The following is a 25,334-nucleotide window of genomic DNA, read 5'->3' as shown; positions in this document are numbered from 1 at the left end:
GGACCAGTCAGAATCATGTAGTTCAATAATCTTCTGTGGGTTTTGAAATATAATATCTGAACCCAGTGATCATAATTTAATGTACAAGAGAAAACTGCAGTTTAATAAAAGCTATATTTACTCTACCAATGCCTCTGCACCTGTCCTGCATCTAAACTTTCAGTCACACCTCCCAGCATGCACCTGCAGCCTTCAAGTGAAGCAAGATGTGAAAAGGCCAAAGCTGCAACACCGAATACTGACACTGTCTCCTGCTGTAATCAAGTTTATCCCAATGCAACAGAAGCTGCTAACTGAGGTGTATTTTCTCACTGCATCCGGACTCTCGCAGATGATTTAATTCTGTTACTGTATGTATTAACTGTCCGCTGGGTGTTGGTACAAGCTTAGCTGCCACAGGCTGCAGTTTCTCCCTCTCTGAGTTCAGAGGAGCCTCTATGCAGGCTGTGAGGGCCCTCCACACAACAAGGAACAAGGAAGAGAAAAAATGGCATCTGAGCAGCAGCACAACTCAGGAAAAACAGGGATGCTGCTCTTCAGGTTTTTCCAGTTGCTTTGATCAGGAGGAAAAACCTCTGTAGTGTCGAGTTTAATACAGAAGCTACACTGGCTTTGGTCTGATGGTTGCAGGTTGGTCAGCTGTTTGAGTTTAACTTGGTAGTGAGTATATTAGTGGGATGAATACACAAAACAGACTTGTGCACATCTCATTCTAATTTGGATCCATTATCTTAAGCACTGTTCACCAGAGCTATGTCCAGACTGGCTACACCCTGGATACGTCACCAGGCCTACAGTGAGCTTATGTTAGGTTAAGGACATCTCTAAGGCAGATCTGAAGAGTTTTGTGTCATACTTTTTTGTCAGTTTCCAGTGAGACAACAATTTGCATCAAGCTTTTTCTGCTTCCTTGTGCCCTCACTTCTTTAAATCTACTCAAACACAGGAGAGATAACTGTCTGTGTCCCTGCCCTGCCCATCCACCTGCACGCCAGTGTATAAGTGAGAGGAAACACAGGGTCTAGTGTTTGACAGCTGTTGACAAACTGATAAAGAAACACAAAGAATTGCATTTTTTCGGCTCTGGCAGAGGTCAATGACATCATCATCAGGGGCGTCTTCGGGTAACACTTTAAACACCTCTGATGTCTGCACAGTGCACAAAAAAATCCTGATATACTTTTTTGATGAAGAAATGAAATCTTTCTCGTCAGTAACACTGTGTTGGTCTCTCCATGAAAATTTCTGCCGATATGCACAGCCGATAAGGTGCTATTCAGTTAAGATTATTATTATTTTCCATCTGAAAAATAAGCTCCTTAAATAAAATGTAGCACTTCATTTATTTGCTCTGCAGAGCTCTGTGTCTGTCACCAGGTTGTTACAGTAGCTCTAAAATAATCAAATGCAAATCGGATATGTTTAAAAATGCATTGTACATTTAAAGTAGGGCTGCACGATTATCGCAATCGCAATCGCAATGTCAGCACATGCAATTACGTAATCCCAAAAGAGGATATCGCAATCGCAATCGCAATGTCAGCACATACAATTCAGATTTTTCTCCATGATAACCAAGCAAGTCTGTAGACTCATCATGACACAACTTTTTTTATTAAATCGCAAGCACAATCGCAATCGCAATATTGTCCACCTAATCGCAAATCGCACCTTTTCCCCAAATCGTGCAGCACTAATTTAAAGTTCATGTGATCTAAAGAAATTATTTTTCTGTATTTCAATACTGAATGTCTTGAGTTTGAAAAAATAATACATTTCTTATTTATGGTAAAATCAAATGTTTTTCGTCTTGTTTTGTGTGTTTCTTAAACAAATAAGACCGTCACAATAAGAGTAACATATCAATTCCAGTACAGGATAGACTTAGCTTTCTTTACAGTGAAAAAAACAAACAAACTTGTGATTATCGGTATCGGCTAGTGCTGCACGATTTGGGGAAATGGTGCGATTTGCGATTAGGTGGACAATATTTGGATTGGGATTGTGCTTGCGATTTAATAAAAAAAGTTGTGTCATGATGAGTCTACAGACTTGCTTGGTTATCATGGAGAAAAATCTGAATTGCATGTGCTGACATTGCGATTGAGATTGCGATAATCGTGCAGCCCTAGTATCGGCCAAAAGAGGTTTTGATATATCGGCAAAAATCCAATATCGTGCATCCCTAGGGAAATTTAATTTTCTGCTTTAAGCATAGACTGTATAAAACATGGACGTGGCTTCCGCGATGTCACCCGCCTGTTCCCAACACCGTCAATTCAAGCCAATCTGTGGACGCAGCCACATTTGATATGACACCAGCTGTTAGTTTTTCTTCAAAACAGCTACAGGGCGCACGTCAGTCATGTGACCTAAGCTGTGTCTCTGATTGGGCAATCAAACATTCCTAATAACTTTTAAACAGTCAAGTTTAAAAAAAAAATACACTCACCATACAGTGCGTGCCAATGGAGAAATCAGCGTTTTAGACCCAAGCTGTTTTTGAACCAGGCCATACATGTTTGTAATGCTGTTAAAGTCTGTTTTTATGTCTGTGTGTGTTCATGGCATCTGGTTTTTCTGCAGCCAGCCTCAAGCAGATCTCGATGCACAGCAACTTTTAGCATCTGCATAGGCTTCATTTTTCTAAACCGGATGTTGCCCCTTGGTGTCACAGCATTGTGCTGTCAGTAGCGCTATGTATGGATGGCTACAAAACTACTGTACGAACTGACAGTTTGCTTGTTGTCATGTTAGCCTACAGATACGTCGTAGCGGTGGCCGCTAGGGCTACATATAGCCGGCTACCGATATAGGGTACAAACTTCAAACTTTGCTGTCACGTCATGGACTCTTTAAAGCCGCGTTTCCACCAAGCAGTCCGGCTCAGTTCATTACAGTTTGGCACGGTTTGGTACAGTTAAGCTTGATCCTGTTTGCGTTTCCACAGCAAAACAAACATTAAACAATAGCGTGACGCCGTGGCAGCACAACACAGTTTACCGCAAATAAATCCAACAAAGAAGAAAAACGTGACACAGTAAACAAAGAGCATAGTTGGAAGACATGCAGCATTTCGTCCTCTCTGTGATTGGTATGCAGATCTTTGATACAAAGTGCAATCAAGCTTTGTTTCAGAAAAGTCTGTGTGCCACCAGGAGAAATACAGCCACTTTCGGGGTAAGTGACGATTCTTTAGACCAAAAAGTGGGACAGCTCGTCGCGGTTATTTGGGGATCTGTCCCAGAATAAGTCAGTGGAAACGCCACAAAATGCGCGCCGTACCGAGACGAACTGAATCGGTCTGCTTGGTGGAAACGTGGCTTAGATGACTTGAGGGGTGCGCACAGCTGGATCAGAGACATATAAACAAAGAAATGAACAAACAGGAGGACTAGAAGTTGACTTGAATCCTCATGTAAGTAATTTAATTTTTTTTAGATGTTGCTTTATAAGTGATTTTAGGGAAAAACAATTCTAAAATTGTCCTTTTGTTGACATTACTGGAAAGTGACTGAGAGGCAAAGGGAGGTTAAATGATTTGTGATGCCTTTAAGTGCACATGGCTTAGTGAGTACACAAAAAGTTTCATCCCTATGACCCTCACTCAGAGCGATTTGTGATCCATTGGAAGGATTTATGAACCAAAACACGCCATTCCTGGATGTTTAGTATTAATGGAGCCAGATTTGGTGAACATGAGTAGAAATAATGACTGAGCTGGGGACAGGTTTGGCTGTGTGTGCACGCAGCATGTACATAGGTCAAAGCCCTCAAATGAGCAGCTTGGGTCCAAATCCAACCTATGCCTCTCCCAACTCTGGTTTCTTGGTCTATCCTCTGTTCTGTCTTCTCCAAATAAAGAAATTAAAAACTGAGGACGCAAAGAAGCACAGCGTTGAGTTTGAAGACAATAAAATAATCAGTTTAAAAGACACTTGATGTACGGAAGCCACAAAAGTTTAGAAATAAACTTCAAAAAGATACTTGGTTTTAAAAACACTACAAGCAAAGAAATCAGTGGTTTCAAATAACGATATCTACAGACAACACCTCAAACAAAAAGTAATGAGCTGAGATGTTTCCTTGTTCCTGGTGTGCACTAACTATATCAGCACACTCCTTCCATCTAAATCAAATAACTAGATTCAATGTGAGGTTATACATAAAACCATGTTCTATTTTTTAATCCACTTGACAAAGTCCACTTCAAAACCAGCTGTGCTGTTCCCACTCTAAACCCTGGATCCTCAGACCCTCCCCTCTCTCTCATCATTCTGTAACAGACACAGAGTTTTGGCCTTCTGGCTGCAGGCAGCACACACTCCAGAGATGAGAAATTGACAAAAATTGAAGATGAGGAAACAAAAGCCCGGAGGCTGAGAGTCAGAGATAGGCCGGCAATAGTTGGGCAGAGTAAAAATCAATCCGCCTGTCAGCTGAGGGAGAGCTATTTGTCTTCCAGAAACAGGTGCTGTAGTGGAGTCCAGATTCTTTTATACATTTAATCAAGTGAACTCAAAGAACATACATGCTCATTTCATCAACATTTAATTTAGAGTGATGCTTCACTCTCACAGCTTCAGATGGAGAGCCTCTCTGAGGGAAACACTGGTGGTTCTCACGTCAGGTGGGAGCAGCATCTCATTCAGTTTCATCTTAATTAGCTGTAACAATAGAGCACCTCTTTGATGCAGAACAACAAGTGCAGTAGCTGATATCTATATTGATGGAATGGAGACAGCACAAAGACAGGGTTTTGTATTCATGATACTGAATATGTATGGTTATTAAGTCAAGCAGCTCTGTTTTAAAGAGGATTTGAAAGCAGATCGTGGCATGCTTTTAAGTGCCCGGTGTTCTCCAGGAGTCAAAGAACAGTCTTGAAGTGAAAGTGTGTATCATATTCAGAGGATACAGTCCTCATCTTAGCAGCCCCTGACTCCAGCCATGAGCCTTCACTGCATGACGACACCACTGCCCCCCACACCCCCAACATCACTTCTCTCTTCAGCTTTCTTATCTAATAAATTTTAAAAAATCCCAAAAGGTAACTTCAAAAATGTGCTACTAGAATCTCAAAAGACAGATATGAACCTGTGGCTCACAAAAGTCACTGATGTCCAGCACACATCAGCCCAAAACACCTGGAGAAAGTAACAAGAACTCATACCTCTGATATCTGCCTCTCTCTACTTTTGAATCCTGAATAAAAAACATATTACTCATCCTGAAGGGAAATTCAGTCATTACATCTGGATAAGCTGAAGATTATCTTGAAAATAAAGCAATTTTCAGAGAAGACAGTGCTTAGATATAAGTACTACAGGCAAAAAGTTTGGAAAGGTTAAGAAATAAATTATATGCAGTTTGAGGCATATATCAAACATGGTATTCCATATTTGAGTTCATATTATAAATAGGTGTAAATTATGAGTTGATGTCATTTTTTATTCATTTTATTTAAAGTTTGCTTTATTTCTCTACTTATCATCTATCAGAGTACCGAACTTGGCTGTTTTTACTTTATGTCCTTCACTAGGGTTCAATTTTGCACACAACCTACTTACACTTCATTGAAAAGATATATGTAAATCCAAGTCCTCTGATGTCAAAACCTCAACTTTAACTCTTTTTTTTATCTTAAGTAATTATCTGCATATCCAGAGGGTGCATATTTGTCACTTCTTACATTTTAAATTCGCCTTATCCTTTAAAAATGAGGGTGATGGAACCTGATCCAATATTAAAAGAAAAAAAAATCTTAAGTTTCGCCAGTGAGCTAGAGTTTCTACACAAACAGTTAGTAAAATGTTTCAATTAAAAACCTACAGTTTGTGGAGTATTGTGTAATATTGGTGCAAACATCATCAAATATTGAACTAAATTCAACTTTTTGTCATCAAATCACTGCATTCCAGCAAACTCCAACTCGTTTTTTTTTTTAAAGTAGCAGTACTTAAAAAAAAAAAAAAAAATCCTTTTTGGAAAAAGCCCAACTTGCAGCCCCATGAGGAGACCTTACCTCGAACACACAGCAGGGACATAGCGGCGGGATTTTGTGCAACAGTTCCTCCAAAGCCGTTGAGTCCTCAGTGAGTTTGCAGCCGAGTTGCCTGTTGCTCAGCAGTCAGTCAGTCAGTCAGACAGACAGTTAACATCCTTTACTTTCCGTGTCATCGCCTCAGCATGAAAAAATGCAGCTGTATCACAGGTGGACAACCCGTGTGGTCCTGGGGGTTAGAGCGCTGTCTGTCACTGGTGAGGAGCGACTTACTACCGGCTAAAATCCGGCAGAGCGGGGCGGCTCTTGTGTTGCGTTCAAGGACAGCAGTGACGGTAGGAATTTGGAAAAAGCTACGCGTCAAACACAACGTGTAGAAAAGTAGGGCTGTTTTCCAAACCGCCTACTAAGTACTACTTGTGAATGTAGAATGTAGTAGGCACTGCATACTGCCTACTGCTTTTGCATGTAGTTTGTAGTATGACTGCTCTGTTGGGTCTGTTCTGTAGTATACTACTCTGGATTTCAGTTTTGGAAAATGGGGTTACAGGTGATGGATTTAATTTTGCCTTTATTATAGATATGCAACTCAAACTTTGGGTAGATTTTGGCATTTGAGTTATTTAGTTAATCATAGCATAGCAGAATAATTATATTTGATTTTTAATCATACACCAAAAGTTATATAGGTAGTTAACTGAAACTGAGGCTGTTTTCAAATTCGCCTACTACATACTGCTTATTTAAGTAGTATGTAGTCGGCACTGCCTACTACATACTACTTTCATAAGTAGTGTGTAGGATGACTGTTCAGTTGGGTTAATTTTTGTAGTATGCTACACTGGTTTTCAGTTCGAAGAAAACGGAAGTTGGCTACGGCTGACTTTTTTTCCCAAAAAAACTTCATTGAAAATGTACAAAATAAACAAACCACGAGTAACTTATCTTCAAATATATTGCCAGAGAGAGCATTTTATATTAACTTTCAGTGGTGGAGATGCTGAGGATTTAAAGATAAAAAAAGAAATGGCTCTTATATTTATATTCCTCTGCTACTCCGGTTGTTGTTGCTCCGCCCTCAGCCATTTTCACTTCTGATATGAGACCAGGCGCGTTGCATTGTGGGTAACAGTATGCAAAGCAGACTGGTCCGATGCATACTGTGGATTTTTCCCGATTCAGTACGTCATCCGGGTGTTTTTCTCATACTACAACTCTGACATTTGGTGGCTTACTGCATACTGCATACTACATTTTGGTCGAATCAGTAGGCACTGCTAGTATAGTATGTGAATTCGAAAACGGCCTAAGTCTGGAAGGGATTTTTATTTTTACAGCTGATGGAAAAAAACACTTCTATGTAATCCACTTATGGTTTATAAAAGTAAATTAGTGGTTTCGCATCACTTCACTTCGATCTCAGGGGCCATCTGACGTCAGTGTTGTTGTATTGTAGTTATAATGCTGACTCAATCCAGTGGGTGGTGGGATTCACCAAAACCTGCCACCCGCCTGGACAAACAGCTTTAGTGCCATGCATTGTGAGAAGGAAAATGCCAGGTACTGAAATTTTCCTGGATCAGTAGGACATCTGTGGAATTTAGGCATACTGCAGTTTTCGTATACTACCTACTAAAATAGTAGGCACTCCTAGTGTAGTAGGCAGCTTGGGAAACAGCCTAGGTCTACAAATCATTTGCACTGTGTCCCAAATTGCATACTTCTGTAAGTACACTTACATGAAGTGTACTGCGTACTCTCTGTACTAACTGGAAAAAAATCTTACAGGGTAGTGTTGTCCTAAATCAAACACTGCAGCTTCGCACTGACTGGAAACTACAATCGCATTTTACAACTGTTCACAGGTGTTCTTCTGCATCTTATTGATTTAATCTATCAACCATACTTTGATCCATTCCTGCCCCTTCCTCTATGCAGTCAATATGGCAACTGTTGTGGGAAGTGTCCACTGTTCCACCCTCAACTTTTTGACCATGTTGAGTACGCTGCGTTTTTCTGTGCTGTCAGTGTAAACACACCTACTCAAAATAGTGTGTGTAAGTGCAGAGATGGCACGATTTGGGACACAGCTTTTGGCTATATTTGGTACATTATGGCTAAATTAACATACACACCTCCAAACCCATACAGTTTGATTACTAAGGGTAACCTTCCACTGATTTTTGCTAAAGTAAATCGGTATAATCTGTAAACATCAGTTAATTCCAAACCAGATTTTTTTTTAATATACAGATTGTCCATAAAGTCTCTTTACAGTTAAAAAAAATATTACAAAGGCAATTGGTGAGATATCTTAATGAAATTTGTTCCATATACTCAGTGGTTACCAACTTTTTTAATAACATTGCATTTGTGTAAGTATCCTGTTAAGCCTCCTCAAGAAAAGGCACAATATGTGTCATAGTATACTGAAACAGAGGAAATGAATCCGAGGAATACATTGATCATGTGAGACAAACCTTTCAGGGTTCTTCTACAAAATTAGTTCTCTTAATAAATTAGTTGGGAACAAAATTCAACGCTTCCCCCTCATTTTCTTTTGTAATATCTTTTTTAAGTTGTAAAGAGACTTTATGGAAGACCTATATAGTTCAGCTGTGAAAACACAAGACAAAGGCTGATAACTCTTTACATAATAAAGCAATATTTAGGGCCGAAATATTGTGATCCAACAAAAAGGCAGCTAGATATGTATGTGGACATCAAGACATACAGAGTCTTAGGCCTTATACACATGTAATTTCAGAAATGAATATCCCCCCTCAATCGTTTTTACAAATACTTTCAACTTCACACAGTGGGAAAATCCACCAATAAGGATTGAAGCATGCCATGAAACTGGAGTCCTCCAAAATCTTCACTCTGGTTGGAGTGCTCAGGAAGCAGTTGTCAATGATATAAAACTGCTTTTTCATGTGAATCATGGGTCTAAATGTATAAAAACTATACATGGTTTCCCAGATACCCACATATGTGTGGACATGACCTAGAGAAGCTGCCATGTAGTGCCTCTCAATTCTACAAGGAGTAGTTTTCTACTTTTAAATCTGACCATTTACCATTTCACCACCTAACAGATGCAGGCTTTACAGTAACTGCTATTGAATGACTGAATTTTTTGACAGGTAGACTCAGCCCACCACCACCTGCAAAGTTGCATTGGTTAAGTTATATCCTATGCCCTTAAAAAGAGGCTAGAGAAAGCCAATACATTTAGCTATAATAACATCTCTGATTTAAAACAAAGAACTCAAATGGACAAAAGTTTAAGGAAAACTAGCATTTTATTTCTCAAAAGGCCATCACAGTCCAAGTATCAGTTCCACAGAAGCTAATTCGAGTCCCCAAGGCCTGGAAAGGAGATACAAACAGGAGATCAGGTTAACGTCTAGAAGTAAATTTCAAGCAGAAGGAAGGGAGGGGCTGTTGAAAAGTTTTGGATTAAAGTTAAGGATCAGTTAATGTAAAACAAAAAATGTTAGACCTTTGCAATAACTTACTCAGGGTTTGGATCTGTACACTGGCTGCTGGGCCTGAGGCTTGGGCTGGTAGGCAGGTAGCTGGGGTTGAGGCTTAGGCTGGTACGCAGGCAGCTGGGGTTGAGGCTTGGGCTGGTACACGGGCAGAGGGGGCTGAGACCTGGGCTGGTACATGGGCAGCGGGGGCTGAGACCTGGGCTGGTACACGGGCAGCGGGGGCTGAGACCTGGGCTGGTACATGGGCAGCTTGGGTTGAGGCTTTGGCTTGTAAACAGGTTGCTGAGGCTTGAAGACAGGCTGGAAGGCCGGCTCCTGAGGCTTGGACACTGGCTGCTGAGGCTGGTAGACTGGCTGCTGAGGCTTGTACACTGGTTGCTGGGGCTGGTAGACCGGCTGCTGAGGCTTGTACACTGGTTGCTGGGGCTGGTAGACCGGCTCCTGAGGCTTGTACACTGGTTGCTGGGGCTGGTAGACCGGCTGCTGAGGCTTGTACACTGGCTGCTGAGGCTGGTAGACCGGCTGCTGAGGCTTGTACACTGGTTGCTGGGGCTGGTAGACCGGCTGCTGAGGCTTGTACACTGGTTGCTGGGGCTGGTAGACCGGCTGCTGAGGCTTGTACACTGGTTGCTGGGGCTGGTGGACTGGCTGCTGAGGCTTGTACACTGGTTGCTGGGGCTGGTAGTAGGCCCTTGGATGAAAGTTTGAGTTGGCCTGGTTGCTGGAATCCTGAGGCTGCTGCTGCTGTGGTTGATAGGGAGGTACCTGAGGCTGCTGCTTGGGCTGATAGCTGGGCACCCTGGGATTATGGTTTATGTTCCTGATGCCAGGATCATACCCCTGATATGGTGCTATGGATTAGATCATGAATGAAAATAATGTGTATGTACACCATTTTACAGACCACTAGTATCTATAGCTTTTAGGCATTTAATAAATTTATGGTTGTATTAATTAAAGAAGCCCAGACTTACATCTAATGGCAGCCTGAACTTTCACAGTCATCAGTAGCCATAAAAACACCAGGCTAAAAATAATGAAAGACAAGACCATGGTTTTAGTGACTTCATGCCCTTACAAGGAAAACTTAAGTAAAGACAGATTTTGCAAGAGTTACCGTAAAATGAGTCCCATGGCTTCACCCATGTAGATCAACTGCAATCTGAAATTCCTCTATCTGACAACAGATGACCCAATAAACCAGAAGGATATGCACCTATCACACCAGTGCAGTCACTTAGGGCACTTTGTCCAAAGGCAGTGAGAGCCAATCATCTATCCCCCCTCCTTTTAGAGTGATTGGACACAGGTGGGAGATGATCAGGTGTGTTCATCACAAAGCTTGCAGTCAGACAAAGAATTTCATGAAAACATTACCAGCGTCAAGCTCTGTTCACTGCATCCCACAATTTTATGATTTTTTAAAAAACTTTTTATTTCTCACTTAAAGGACAATATTTTATTTGCGTCAACTTAAAACCTTCAATCCATGTGAAATAAAAGACTCCTTACACATACTTTAGAAAAGTCTCAACAAGAGATTTATTTATTATCATTGAGGAATTTTGAAACATTAGTAGTCTTTGCTCCAGTACTTGTAATTACAACAGCCTAAAAATCTATCTGTTCCAAAGACAGACTTGGTTTTGATGTCAACTTGATCCATCTGGTGGCAGAAACACGCCATCATAGTTGTTTTTTACGCAGCTGCCCCCTGACCAATCAGCTCTTTTGTTTTTTAATTACAAGCTAAGTGGTACCTGTGATGTGACTTGCTTGCTTCAGGAATCAGTAAACTTCTCCCTGTCCCTTGCAGAGGCTGGGCTCCATCTGCTGTTTAAATACAGTTACTGCATTTCAAAAAAAGGGGATTTTCAAAAACAGAACTCAACTAATGCTTTCCTCCCATTTAATACTTTTTAAGTTGTAGATTCAGGAGCAAGAACCATCAAAAGGATACTATTTGACAATTATTATTATTTTTTTATTGGCCCATTGGCTAAAAATTTGATAAAGAATATCTTATTATTTCTGGTTTTGGAAGGGTTATTAGAAAATGTGCAATAGCTATGCAAAATCTCTATTAGGATCCTGAATACAGCAGGAGAGAAGGACAGAAAAAGAATGTGAAAAGGGGGAGGCGAGGAAAATTTTTTGCATTAAGTTTTACATATGTGTATGAAAAGTGCTGAACAAATAAAATTGAGCTACTGTCACATTGAAAAAATCAGCAAAATGTTTCAACAAATTCAATAGGGTTCTCATTTTATTTTATTTGTGGAGGAAGGCTCATTAGCCCCACCTGTTTCCAATCACCCAGTCAGACTTCTGGGAGACACAGCTGTGACTGGCTGCCATATCAAGTTAAACTGATTGCACTCCAGGTTCCTTGCTGCTGTGCCACCGTGGAAAAAAGACGTACTGTTGGAAGTGTTCGGTCAGCTGTCTTCTGATAGAGGCTTTTTCATTTGCTGGTGTGCTTTTCTCTGGCTAAAGCCATGGAACTTTTTCTACGGTAATTAAAATGAGCTCTTTGGAAGCTCTTTTGTACATATCTATCAAATCATCAAATTCAGTGTTAACATGTCTTTCTTTCTAGTGTGGTTCTGGTCTCGGTTCTGCTGACTGTGAGGATTCAAGCAAATGATGAATGTAAGGCTGATGTGACAACTGCACGAAAAACTTCTAAATTGTAACTTCCAAGATATAATACAATAAATCAGCACAACTTCTGAAAAGAATGGTGTTTGGTTCTAGGACAGAAATCGGAAAAGTTTGATTCAAAAATTGATTTATATTTCTCATTTACAACAGCAACCTATGATGATCAAAAACCTGTAGACTGGAACACTGGAAATGAACCTGAAGCCCAAAGCTACCAGCCCAAGCAGCAGCCTCAGGTGTCCAGCAACCAGCAAAGGCAGCAGCTTCAGGTGTCCAGCTACCAGCAAAAGCAACAGCCTCAGGTGTCTAGCTACCAGCCCAAGCAGCAGCCTCAGGTGTCCAGCTACCAGCCAAAGCAGCAGCCTCAGATTCCCAGCTACCAGCCCAAGCAACAGCCTCAGGTGTCTACCTTCCAACCCAAGCAGCAGCCTCAGGTGTCTACCTTCCAACCCAAGCAGCAGCCTCAGGTGTCTACCTTCCAACCCAAGCAGCAGCCTCAGGTGTCTACCTTCCAACCCAAGCAGCAGCCACAGGTGTCCAGCTACCAGCAAAAGCAGCAGCCTCAGGTGTCCAGCTACCAGCAAAAGCAGCAGCCTCAGGTGTCCAGCTACCAGCCCAAGCAGCAGCCTCAGATTCCCAGCTACCAGCCCAAGCAGCAGCCTCAGGTGTCTACCTTCCAACCCAAGCAGCAGCCTCAGGTGTCCAGCTACCAGCCCAAGCAGCAGCCTCAGGTGCCTACCTTCCAACCCAAGCAGCAGCCTCAGGTGTCCAGCTACCAGCCCAAGCAGCAGCCACAGGTGCCCAGCTACCAGCCCAAGCAGCAACCTCAGGTGTCTACCTTCCAACCAAAGCAGCAGCCTCAGGTGTCCAGCTACCAGCCCAAGCAGCAGCCTCAGGTGTCTACATTCCAGACCAAGCAGCAGCCTCAGGTGTCCAGCTACCAGCCCAAGCAACAGCCTCAGGTGTCCAGCTACCAGCCCAAGCAGCAACCTGAGGTGTCTACCTTCCAACCCAAGCAGCAGCCTCAGGTGTCCAGCTACCAGCCCAAGCAGCAGCCTCAGGTGTCTACCTTCCAACCCAAGCAGCAGCCTGAGGTGTCCAGGTACCAGCCCAAGCAACAGCCTCAGGTGTCCAGCTACCAGCCCAAGCAGCAGCCTCAGGTGTCCAGCTACCAGCCCAAGCAACAGCCTCAGGTGTCCAGCTTCCAGCCCAAGCAGCAGCCTCAGGTGTCCAGCTACCAGCCCAAGCAGCAGCCTCAGGTGTCCAGCTACCAGCCCAAGCAGCAGCCTCAGGTGTCCAGCTACCAGCCCAAGCAGCAGCCTCAGGTGTCCAGCTACCAGCCCAAGCAGCAGCCTCAGGTGTCCAGCTACCAGCCCAAGCAGCAGCCTCAGGTGTCCAGCTACCAGCCCAAGCAGCAGCCTCAGGTGTCCAGCTACCAGCCCAAGCAGCAGCCTCAGGTGTCCAGCTACCAGCCCAAGCAGCAGCCTCAGGTGTCCAGCTACCAGCCCAAGCAGCAGCCTCAGGTGTCCAGCTACCAGCCCAAGCAGCAGCCTCAGGTATCTACCTTCCAACCCAAGCAGCAGCCTCAGGTGTCCAGCTACCAGCCCAAGCAGCAGCCTCAGGTATCTACCTTTCAACCCAAGCAGCAGCCTCAGGTGTCCAGCTACCAGCCCAAGCGGCAGACTTGGCCTCAGGTGTCCTCCTTCCAACCCAAGCAGCAGCCTCAGGTTCCCAGCTACCCGCAAAAACAGCAGCCTCAGGTCCCCAGCTTTCAGCAAAAGCAGCAGCCTCAGGTGTCCAGTTACAAACCCAAGCAGCAGCCTCAGGTGTCTATGTACCAGCCCAAGCAGCAGCCAAGGCCTCAGGTTCCCAGTTACCAACCCAAGCAGCCCAGCCCGCAGGTTCCTAGCTACAAGCATCAGCAGCCTCGGCCTCAGTTCCCCAGTTACGGGCCCCAGCAGTCGAGGCCACAAGTTCCCAGCTACAAGCCCCAGCAGTCCAGGCCTCAGATCCCCAGCTACAAGCCCCAGCAGCCCAGGCCTCAGATCCCCAGCTACAAGCCCCAGCAGCCCAGGCCTCAGATCCCCAGCTACAAGCCCCAGCAGCCCAGGCCTCAGATCCCCAGCTACAAGCCCCAGCAGCCCAGGCCTCAGGTCCCCAGCTACAAGCCCCAGCAGCCCAGGCCTCAGGTCCCCAGCTACAAGCCCCAGCAGCCCAGGCCTCAGGTCCCCAGCTACAAGCCCCAGCAGCCCAGGCCTCAGTTTCCCAGCTACAAGCCCCAGCAGCCTGATTACCAGCCCAGTGATAACTATGGACACAGTCCCATTGCACAGGCTGGAGCACTACCTAACACAGGGCATTCTCTAGGGTAAGATATTTTTCTTTGTAGCCACACTTTAAAGTTGTCTAAATAATTAACACCATTTATGATTTTATTCTGACTTGGCTCCATGACAATTACAGAAGTCAAGACCAGCTTGACCCCAACTAAAATCCAAGGCAGAGAACAAAGGTAAATCTCAACAATTTCTCTTCCAATGATTGAAGGAATATGTTTTGACATTCACACTAAACACCTTATTCTTATTTCAGAATCTTGGATGGTGTGGTCTTGCCTGTTAAATTCTTACTCCTGAAGATTTTTTTTTTAATAAAGGCACTTACTATCAAGTTAATGTGGTAAATGTTTTATTTCATTGTGAAGAGTTTTGTCTGCATCATAAACTTTTTTTTTTTCCCTTGGAACCCAAAAACTTAAAAATTGGGTGGTTTTATTGCAAATTTAGTGAATTTGGTCTCTACAAAAACAACTGGTATGTGGCAAGTTGAGCCACTGGCATGTGCTACCACTCTAAATTTGGTGGCATCTCTCCTATTTTCTAGGGCTTTTTTACCATGTTTTCTGATCTCATCAAATGTCTCAACCTCTTTCAAAATATCCACAATGTATTTGTTAATGTATACTTGTTTTTTTATTTGTGGTTCAGATGAGGGGACATAGAAATTGTAAATGGAAGTGGATTTTCATTGTATTTTGTCTATCAGAAACACTTAAAGCAAGTCTTGGCTCTTCGACCTGTTATTTACAGAGCTGGTAACCCACATTGATACTTAGTCCCATAGCTTTGGTAATCTTGAAAACTGTATCGCGGTGATCCAATCCAATGCTGCTTTTAAAAACTGGCATAAAGTAAGACAGACTACCTGTCCCTTGACTCTTAAGGAGTGGAACTTGAGCTATCTAGAACACTGCATAATCACTCACTCTGAAAACAAATTAAGAATTCAAAGTAGGAACTTGCCTGTGCGTCATAAAATTAAAGTTAAGTTTGGATATTTTTTTGTGGTAGCAATTGTATTCTGTTGACAAAGATTAAGATTTATGGAAACAATCAGTATGTAAGAAATAATGTACAGTACAATGAGCAGGTAAATTTGACAGGGTGAGAAAAAAGAGCCTTCAGCTATTTCATACAATTACCTGCTCACTATACATTAGCCACAGTTACATGAGGAGTTTTTCGTCTTTATGAATGGAATCTTTCTGAATGACTTTTCCGAAAACAATAGTATACATGGAAAGGAATATTACAATCCCTAGTTACATGCGACACGCTATAACCATAATCATCAATCAAACAGAATTGTCAATGGGGCATGCGCAGAAAAATGTAAACATCACATGATTTATCAAAGACGGAGGTCGAAAGTTTTTTTTTATCACAGCATTGCAATACTCTATATTGCAAGTTTCTCGTCCGTCCAGTCTTGAAATTATGTTCAGTTCTTCGAAGATTGGATCAAAGGCAAACTTTCCTCCTGTGCTGACTGCTCGCTGCCATTTTTAAAATTGAGGAACGTCTCTAGTTGCGCCTTACGTCATATCTGAGCATGTGCTGAAAGAACGCACCCTGACAACTTTCCGTTTGAGCGGAAACCGATTAAATGTCTATATGGATTGGCACTTTCCTTTCGGAATGAGGTGTATACAAAGGTTGAATTATTTCAGTTTGAGCAAATAAACCTGATGCAAGCAGAATATTTGGGTCCATGTATACGTGGCTATTGTTGTGCTTATTACCTGACTACCAACTGATGATACAAACATGCTGACCAAGCAGCAACCTATAGTCTGAGAATATGAGACAATGCAGTAGTGCTAAAATCTGCTGTTTCTTGAGTCTTCGCATGAGGGTGTCTCTGGAAGTATTAGAAGTCACATACACAACAAGCCAAAAAAAAACTGTTTTCACAGCAGAAATTTACCTTTTTATGGCCTGATTCAAAAAACGTCTCCTGTCTGAATCTCTAATTTTACTGTCCACACACACTATAAGGGGGGGTGGGTTTAACCCTAACCCAATATGGCCGCGATAGCTGATCTGCTTCATTTTCCGTTTCGGAAACAGACAGGTGACATCAGGGAGACTACGTCCATGTTTTTATACAGTCTGATGTTGACACATAGGACATAGTAACAGCTGTTAGAGCTTCTATGGCCATGATGTCCTTTTTGGCCTACTTGCATATTAAATCAGTTTTAAACTTAACATTTTCATTATTTTTTTGTGAATGGACTGTTTATATTGCTAGTTCTCGAGACCACTCAAAGTGCTTTTACATTACATGTCATATTCACCCCCTGATGGCAGAGGCTGCTATGCAAAGTACCTATCAGTATTAGCTTCACTAACATTCACACACTGATAGAACAACCACCAGGGGCTGTTAAAGGTTAAGTTTCACTTTGGACAACAGGGGGGTATTCCACGAAGCTGGCTAAAAAAGGCCGGGCTATAGCTGGTAAGCGTGGCTTGAATGAGCGGCCAGTTTAATCTTAGCTGCAACTTGTTCCACTAACGAGATGCAGAGATGCTCATATATATATATATATATATATATATATATATATATATATATATATATATATATATATATATATATATGAGCATCTCTGCATATATATATATATATATATATATATATATATATATATATATATATATATATATATATATATATATATATATATATATAGTTGTGTTCAACTGTACACACACACACACATGTATATTTATATTTATAAATGGGGCAATGTTCCATCAAACACTCACTAAAACAGTAAAAAAAACATGTATAGCTGAGATGCCATTTTTTTATGATAGTGATACAGGGCCCTATGTTTAAAAAAGGGGGAAGGCACAAAGTTATCTCACCACTTGGAATCACCTTTACATTATCATCATGATAAGAATGGGCAGCAGGAAAAAGTGAGATAGTTAGTTTCCTATCTGACATGTCTTGATATATGGTTATTCCAGTCAAGTATGACTGGGGCGGTACACCTGTCAAAGGATAACGCCGGTGTCCTAAGGCAAGCTCAGGGAGGATGGAAAAGTCCCATGGAGCTGAAGGACAAAAGCTCGCTTGATCTTGATTTTCAGTATGAATACGGAGTATGAAAGCAGGGCCTCACGATCCTTCTGACTTTTTGGGGTTTTTAGCAGGATGTGTCAGAAAAGTTACTAAAGGGTCTCAATTTCTGTTGAGAACATCATCCAATACAGTTCCAGTTTAATTCAATGTGACATGCAGTTCACAAAGTGTCTTTCAGAAGCCCGTCGGACCTTCTCTGAGACGCAGCTAAGATAAGCCTGACAGTCAGCCTCCCTGGGACCAGGCTTGTCGAGCTGGCTAATTTACCATGGTTACCAAGCCACGCTAGCCCTATGCCTCGTTTGTGGAACCGAAGTCTCACTTAGTTAGCGAGCCTAACCGAAATAAGGCCGGCTTTGAGCTAAGCCAGCTTCGTGAAACACCCTCCAGGATGTGGAATCAAACCACAAACACGAAGATTGAGAGACAATTTAGCTTTTCCACAGGACCTCAAGGTTTTACAAACAGCCTACTTAACTTATAAGAATCATATTTCACACAGTAAAACAAGTTTTTAACCTCACTGAGGTGCTCTTCGTCATTAGCCTCATAGCATAATTGCCAAAGTCAAATAACTTCCAAGAAATAGATCTGTAAACAACAAAAAAAGGTAATATAAACATACTATAAATAGTAATACATAATAGTAAAATATATATTTTTTTAAATCTTCTACTCTGAGAACTTATGCTATAAGGATAATTATGTTTTCTAACAATATTCTTATTAGTTTCTACTCAGTCCACCCTCTTTTATTTACTGCTGGTGAGTGGTGGAAATTTCTTTCATATTATCTTCAAATTCCATCCGTTATATTTATGTATTCAATTAGGCCTATTTATTCAATTTATTTATGCCATATTTTCAATGAAAAGAAGTGAGACCACAAACTTCCTGAAAATGTAAGACTCATTTTTCCTTAATGAATTAATATGAGTTGTGTGTTCTACCTTTTAGAAAAAAATTTAAAAAGATGTTATGTGGTTTTCACTGATCAGAATCAAGTGCTTGACACAGAGATAAGTAAGAAGATTGGGTTAGGGGCTACGTACAGACATGTATCTGATTTTTATCTGCCATAGTCAGTGGTTAAACTGTCACCCAAAGATAGCTGGAAGTTAAACCAAACTATGAGGATGTGTTTCTGCCACTAGATGGACCCAGCTGACATTAAAACCAAGGCTGTCTAAGACGAAATAGACAAAAGTTTGAGGCTTCACTGTGAATAAATATACCACAGTAAATAATGGTACATTTGTGTTACAAATATAAAGACATAAAAAAAACTTGTTCAAAGTTTTCTCAATTTCATGAAATGAGTTTTTGATTCAACATCAATTGATGGTTTTAATATGATGCAAGTATTTTTTTTCTTCAAGCGAAGAATAATGAAAAATTTTTGTAAAATTGTGGAATGCATTGAACAGAACTAAATGCTGGTAACATTTCCATTTAACTCCTTGTCTGACTGCAAGCTTTGTTATGAACACACCTGATCATCTCCCACCTGTGTCCAATTACTCTAAAAGGAGAGGAGAAAGATGATTGGCTCTCACTGCCTTTAAATAAAGTGTGCTTCAGCCCTGTGTGACTGCACTGGTGTAGAAGGAGGACATCCTGCTGGTTGTGTTGGGTCAGCTGTTGTCAGATAGAGGCATTTCAGATTGCAATTGATCTTGTGTATGGCTGAAGCCATGGGACTCATTATACGGTAACTATTGCAAAATCTGTCTTTACTGAAGTTTTCATTGTACGAGCATGAAATTGCTAAAACCATGGTCTTGTCTTTCATTGTTTTTAGCTTGGTGCTTTTATGGCTGCTGGTGATTGGAAAAGTTCAGGGGGCCATTAAATGTAAGACTGGACCTTAAAATACATTTATTGAATTGAAAGGGATTCTGATAAGTGTCCTGTAAAATGTGTATTAACATTATTTTCACTTTTGATCTAATCCATAGCACCATATCAGGGGTATGATCCTGGCAACTCGGGTGTGCACTATGGTCCCCAGGTGCAAAGCTATGGGCCCAAGCAGCAGCAGCAGGCCCAGGTGCCCAGCTACCTGCAAAAACAGCAGGCCCAGGTGCCCGCTTACCCGCAGAAGCAGCAGGCCCAGGTGCCCACTTACCCGCAGAAGCAGCAGGCCCAGGTGCCCACTTACCCGCAGAAGCAGCAGGCCCAGGTGCCCACTTACCCGCAGAAGCAGCAGGCCCAGGTGCCCACTTACCCGCAGAAGCAGCAGGCCCAGGTGCCCACTTACCCGCAGAAGCAGCAGGCCCAGGTGCCCACTTACCCGCAGAAGCAGCAGGCCCAGGTGCCCACTTACCCGCAGAAGCAGCAGGCCCAGGTGCCCACTTACCCGCAGAAGCAGCAGGCCCAGGTGCCCACTTACCCGCAGAAGCAGCAGGCCCAGGTGCCCACTTACCCGCAGAAGCAGCAGGCCCAGGTGCCCACTTACCCGCAGAAGCAGCAGGCCCAGGTGCCCACCTACCCGCAGAAGCAGCAGGCCCAGGTGCCCAGCTACCCGCAGAAGCAGCAGACCCAGGTGCCCAGCTACCCGCAGAAGCAGCAGACCCAGGTGCCCAGCTACCCGCAGAAGCAGCAGACTCAGGTACCAAGCTACCAGCCTAAGCAGAAGCAGCAGCAGCAGGCCCAGGTTTCCAGCTTCCAGCCTCAGCAGCAGAGTCAGGGACCCAGCTACCACCGGCCTCAACAGCAGGGTCAGGGACCCAGCTACCACCGGCCTCAACAGCAGGGTCAGGGACCCAGCTACCACCGGCCTCAGCAGCAGGGCCAGGGACCTAGCTACCACCGGCCTCAGCAGCAGGGCCAGGGACCTAGCTACCACCGGCCTCAGCAGCAGGGCCAGGGACTCGGCTACCACCGGCCTCAGCAGCAGGGCCAGGGACCCAGCTACCACAGGCCTCAGCAGCAGGGCCAGGGACCCAGCTACCACAGGCCTCAGCAGCAAGGCCAGGGACCCAGCTACCACAGGCCTCAGCAGCAAGGCCAGGGACCCAGCTACCACAGGCCTCAGCAGCAAGGCCAGGGACCCAGCTACCACAGGCCTCAGCAGCAGGGTCAGGGACCCAGCTACCAGCCCAACTCAAACTTCAGTCCAAGGGCTTACTACGGGCCCCAGCAGCCGGTCTACAAGCCCCAGTATGGGCCCCAGCAGCCTGTCTACAAGCCCCAGTACAGGCCCCAGCAGCCGGTCTACAAGCCCCAGCAGCCGGTCTACAAGCCCCAGCAGCCAGTCTACAAGCCCCAGCAGCCGGTCTACAAGCCCCAGCAGCCAATCTACAAGCCCCAGCAGCCAGTCTACAAGCCCCAGCAGCCGGTCTACAAGCCCCAGTACAGGCCCCAGCAGCCAGTCTACAAGCCCCAGCAGCCGGTCTACAAGCCCCAGCAGCCGGTCTACAGGCCCCAGCAGCCGGTCTACAAGCCCCAGTACAGGCCCCAGCAGCAGGTCTACAGGCCCCAGAAACCAGTGTACAAGCACAAGCCATGAGTAAGTTAAGGTCTTCCTTTTTTCTAGTTTCATTAGACCATACCTGAACTAATGATGCAATGCCCTTGAAATGAAGTTAAAGGGAAATGGTAAAACTGTCAGTGTTTGCAGTGATCTGTAGAAATGGTCACCTTTAGTGCGTTCACTTTTGACAGATTCTACTTGTGTTAAGATTAACCCACACCTGTTTATTTCTGTTTTCAGGTACTGGTGGATTCATCTGAGTTTTGTGGGCATAAAGGACTGTGGTAGCCTATTGAGAAATAAAATGCAACTTATCTTAAACTTTGTGTGTGCCCATTTTGTTTGGAGTTGTGTTCATCTGTAAACTGTGTTAGTGGGTTTACAATCCTTACTTTTTTTCCCTTCCTGGTGTTTAATCTGTTACACTGAACTCTAAGCCTTTGACTGCAATGGTGATAATCCACTTCACCCACAGGGAACATGGAGGCTTCATAAAATGAGAGCCTGCACTCTTAAACTGCTGACTACTGTAGGACTAAAAGAAGCTGAGAACTGTGGTGCCAAGTGAGATAAATGGACTCCTAGTGAGAAATAGATGGATTCTTGAGGCCAGCCAGATTATTAAAGTAACATGGCTCACTGGACAATGGTTGGGTCTGATTGCAGCTGTTTGAGTCAGAAGCTAATTATTTTGATTTAATCTGAAGTTTTGCATATTCAGTGCCTGATCCTCATAACTAATATCTCTTTAAAAACCATGAGTATTTACCATTAATCCATCTCTACTTTCTCATCTTGAAAGCTCTGATAATTTGCCTCTTGGCCATAACCTCATTGAGTAAAATGGCAGCTCAGGTACTTTTGTGCTTGTGACTGCAGATGCAGATCTCATTGCTATATGACTTATGAGACCCCTAGGCTGTGCATCATATCATTTATATGCAGATTCAGATTCAGATTCCCCATCACAATGGGTGCCTGTCTTTGCAGAAGCCTAGACCTGTGTCAGGGAAGCTCAAACTTCTTGCAACAGTATCACAGATACCGTATCAGTGTTGTCTTGAACCTGTCCTGTTAAAATACGAAGACACGACATGTAAAGTAAAATGTTTTGTCTTGATTTGACCCACAGTTTAGGATCTTAAAACATTTTTTCCAATATATCTGGGTCAACTTTGTACAAGTGAGTCATCAAATTTCTGGCTAACACAGTAACCTCATGTGGGATTTCACAATTAGATGTCAAAGAGGTCAAATTTAACCTGAGATTTTGCCTCAAACAAAGCAACTTGTTACTTTTTTATACATATAAATAATACAGTTTTAATCCTACTTTTTACCTGTTCATCACTTATAGAATTTGACTTTTGACAAAAGCTCAATGAAGGGTACTCGGGTGAAAAGTAAAGCCTGTGGCCTTTAACTGTTCTGCACAGATCTACCATTAAACCTTTGACAGGCATGTGATACAATCACTCCAAACTATCATCTTTGAAATGTTAAAACTTTTGATTAATCGTTTTACATTATTTAAATGTTAAAACATAATATATAGCTGGCTTTCTTCAGTGTAACACAAAATCTTTCTTTTTATACATATCTTTGCATGAACTCTAACACCCATACTGTTTTTGTGTAGGCCTATACTAAATCACCTCACTTGCCTATACATGAAACTACTGTACCGAATATGCAGCGATACAACTCTTTTCTTTAGTTCAAATACACTATATGCAAGTGGTAGTAGTAGCACGCCTGATGAGTTTCACCCATGTTAGATAATCCGGTCTGGGACACAGACTGTGACCTCAGGCTGACGTGCCGCTCCAGCCCAGCCCATCCGCCGCTGCACCGCCGCTCTCCGCCTGCCTGCAGTCAGTACGGAGGGAACAGTATTTCCATACGTCAAGGACTAGCAGCACATCAACACGGTTATCTTCAGCTACTTATGCCTTTTGTCGAAAATAGATGTAATGTCATCCATCTGTGACAAGGTGAGTGTCCTTCATTCGGATCTAAGCGTGTTGATTTCACAGTAGACGGATTAAAAAGACAGCGGGAGAAGAAAACGTTTGGTTAGTTGAGCATCGCGTCGGAGGTTGAAAAAAGATGCTTGGTTAAGTCATAACGAGGGAGGCGCAGCACCGGCGTTCAAACGGTCTTTGTACATACAGTTTGCCTGTCTTCATGAAACAAGCTGTTATTTTTGTTTGAGATGTTAAATGGGAGCTGTGATGATGGCGTTGTGTATGTGTGTATGTGCATTTTTATGACAGCGGCACAAAGGCAGCGAGGAGGAATGTAACGGTTGAACACATCGTCGGTGTTTCAGCGTGTAACGTTTTGCGGTTTTGATTGCCTCGGATGCGATATGAAAACATACACAGGGATGATATAAATCATTTATTTTTTATCGACAAACAAGGCTAGCTTCATGTTGTCGCACCAGCGGCCTGCACCCCTACAATTTCACCGTATTGACCCGATATTGCTAGAAACAGTGGTACACAACCGTCAAGGAATCCAGAGTACACATATGTTTTCCGTTTTATTTTTTCAAAATAAGAGCTTGACCGCCCCATAACATTAACTCAAAACGGCGAACCTTTTTGGTAGCCGCTATAATCCAGTAAAAATTAAATAAATAGAAACATGAAAAAAAAATACTCGAAAAATAAACAAGGGTACAGAAAAGAATAGGAGTATACATCCAGATGTAGAGCAAGCGACACACATTAGTTTACTATCATTATTTTGCAATATTTTGGTTATATCAACTGTCAACCATCTGTTATTACAAACCAAGGTTAAAATAAATACATAATTTTGTCAAATTGCAAGAGCTTCTTTTGATAACTGACTAGTGAACCTGAAATGAAAAAACAACTTAAGTGCTAACGTTATACAGAAGGAAATAAAACATTGCCTTTGAAATCTCAAACTTCTAAATAACTTGCACTTTTAGCTAGATTTACGTTGTCAATCGACTACCTCGTGTAATTTATTATTTTTGAATTCAGTGATGTCATACTAGTGGGTGCATTCAACCAGACTTTTATTTTGAAGGCAGATTTCCAGTGCTTTCTGATGTATTATGGTGGCTTCATGTTGGTTGTTGTCTGTAGGCGCACAACATGCTATATGACGGGATATGCATACAAGAATAGAGAATAAAGTGGATGCACCAGGAACTAGTTAATTCAAATAATTTAAAAAACATTTAAAACTGACAAACAAAAAGTACACTTAGTCAGTGAAATGTCACAGTTATCATGTTATGCCTCATAAGGGTAAGACTGATTAGTAGTCATCACACAGTGACGTACTTTATATAATGTGGTGTTTTTCATATTTTTCTAACAACACGGTTTTGTGTTGTGTACCAGTTATTTATTTCTTTATGGTTTGCTTTGTGTCTCACCACACCAAAAAGAAAGAGCCCATGCTTCTTCTACTACATAAAGGTTAGCATAAGGGGTGGTCAAATTACCTAACCAGCCCAGTGCTGTGAGAGAAACTTAATCTCAGGTGAAGAGTAGAGCATAGGAGACTTAAATACATGGTTATCCTCCTGTTACATAAGCTTATTTTTCTGCTCCGCTTTTTGATCCACAGAATTCAAGTCAGACTCTCTATACAGTGCCAACATTTGGGCACCTTGTTATACTCAAGAGAGAATATCATGTAGACAATTAACAGCTGTCATTATGTTCTTTCATTTATTACTTTAATAGCATTAGTAGTTGTAACTTATGTTGGAGGAAGTAATTGCAGCAATAATTGCCTGACGTGTTGGGCTACCAGGGGAGGAAGACTTTATAGCTTTTTTGAAAAAGTCCACCGGTAGGTTATGTCATATTCAAACTTTTATGAAAAATACATTCGACAATAACCTAAACCTAATGGAATTTACTGAATTACTCTAAATAAAAGGAACTTCAGGCTAGTATAACTAAAATATCACAGTGAATCATACAATCTGTGTGGGGTTTTTTGCCCAGAGCCACTCCAGTCAGTGGCTAAAATTCATTGAAGTTGCTGATTAAACACAGGATGAGATCAAGAGAGATTTGTAGATCAGCAGGCTTAGAAGGGTTTTTAAGGTCAAAATATTGCCCCAAATCAACAACAAACTGTGACATTGCCTGAATTTCCAGTAGAGTTGGGTAAGTTTTAGGGCATGCTGTGACCTCTGAAAATGTCTTGCCTTAAGCCCTAATTGCATCGGGGCTGAAAATAATTTATATAAAAACCATTT

General features: G+C 42.5%; 5 protein-coding genes across 18 annotated transcripts in view; 3 read left to right on the top strand and 2 right to left on the bottom strand.

The window, feature by feature from the left end:
* unc13ba (unc-13 homolog Ba (C. elegans)) overlaps nt 1-6,293 on the bottom strand; it is a 224,964-nt gene extending 218,671 nt beyond the window's left edge. Inside the window, exon 1 of the mRNA XM_074669684.1 lies at nt 6,026-6,293. Within this exon, the coding sequence (XP_074525785.1) occupies nt 6,026-6,047 (22 nt within the window). The 5' untranslated portion in view covers nt 6,048-6,293. The remainder of the gene's footprint in view (nt 1-6,025) is intronic.
* A 3,009-nt stretch (nt 6,294-9,302) lies between these two features.
* LOC141790539 (uncharacterized) lies at nt 9,303-10,698 on the bottom strand. Its single transcript, XM_074670494.1, has 4 exons — nt 10,619-10,698; nt 10,476-10,528; nt 9,526-10,352; nt 9,303-9,376 (listed from the first exon to the last, which is right to left on the bottom strand). Exons 1-3 carry the CDS (start codon nt 10,645-10,647, stop codon nt 9,526-9,528), a joined length of 909 nt encoding a protein of 302 aa, XP_074526595.1. The 5' UTR covers nt 10,648-10,698; the 3' UTR covers nt 9,303-9,376.
* A 1,238-nt stretch (nt 10,699-11,936) lies between these two features.
* Nucleotides 11,937-14,812, top strand: LOC141790538 (uncharacterized). Of its 10 annotated transcripts, none has more exons than XM_074670487.1 (6): nt 11,937-12,016; nt 12,101-12,153; nt 12,316-12,665; nt 12,732-14,533; nt 14,629-14,677; nt 14,758-14,812. In XM_074670487.1, exons 1-5 carry the CDS (start codon nt 12,000-12,002, stop codon nt 14,654-14,656), a joined length of 2,250 nt encoding a protein of 749 aa, XP_074526588.1. In that variant the 5' UTR covers nt 11,937-11,999; the 3' UTR covers nt 14,657-14,677; nt 14,758-14,812. The 10 variants fall into 10 exon arrangements, with proteins under 10 accessions (XP_074526588.1, XP_074526593.1, XP_074526591.1 ...); XM_074670492.1 differs by having other exon boundaries at nt 12,316-12,929; nt 13,161-14,533; XM_074670490.1 differs by having other exon boundaries at nt 12,316-12,929; nt 13,095-14,533.
* Nucleotides 14,813-19,181: 4,369 nt separating this feature from the next.
* LOC141789811 (uncharacterized) lies at nt 19,182-21,392 on the top strand. Of its 4 annotated transcripts, none has more exons than XM_074669281.1 (5): nt 19,182-19,312; nt 19,403-19,455; nt 19,560-19,651; nt 19,718-21,112; nt 21,317-21,392. In XM_074669281.1, exons 1-4 carry the CDS (start codon nt 19,284-19,286, stop codon nt 21,110-21,112), a joined length of 1,569 nt encoding a protein of 522 aa, XP_074525382.1. In that variant the 5' UTR covers nt 19,182-19,283; the 3' UTR covers nt 21,317-21,392. The 4 variants fall into 4 exon arrangements, with proteins under 4 accessions (XP_074525382.1, XP_074525381.1, XP_074525380.1 ...); XM_074669280.1 differs by having other exon boundaries at nt 19,685-21,112; XM_074669279.1 differs by having other exon boundaries at nt 19,560-20,080; nt 20,114-21,112.
* A 1,518-nt stretch (nt 21,393-22,910) lies between these two features.
* Nucleotides 22,911-25,334, top strand: part of rusc2 (RUN and SH3 domain containing 2) — a 50,047-nt gene continuing 47,623 nt past the window's right edge. For both annotated transcript variants that reach the window (XM_074669963.1, XM_074669962.1), the window contains exon 1: nt 22,911-23,070. The gene's annotated coding sequence lies outside the window, so the exon portion shown is untranslated. The remainder of the gene's footprint in view (nt 23,071-25,334) is intronic.

The sequence above is a fragment of the Halichoeres trimaculatus genome, unplaced genomic scaffold (genome assembly GCF_033239565.1).
Source record: "Halichoeres trimaculatus isolate MK-OKI-2021-1 unplaced genomic scaffold, fHalTri1.1 fHalTri1_scaffold_5, whole genome shotgun sequence".
NCBI classification, from domain to species: domain Eukaryota; kingdom Metazoa; phylum Chordata; class Actinopteri; order Labriformes; family Labridae; genus Halichoeres; species Halichoeres trimaculatus.
The sequence above is the reverse complement of the archived record's forward strand: the minus strand, read 5'-3'. Positions and strand labels throughout refer to the sequence as shown.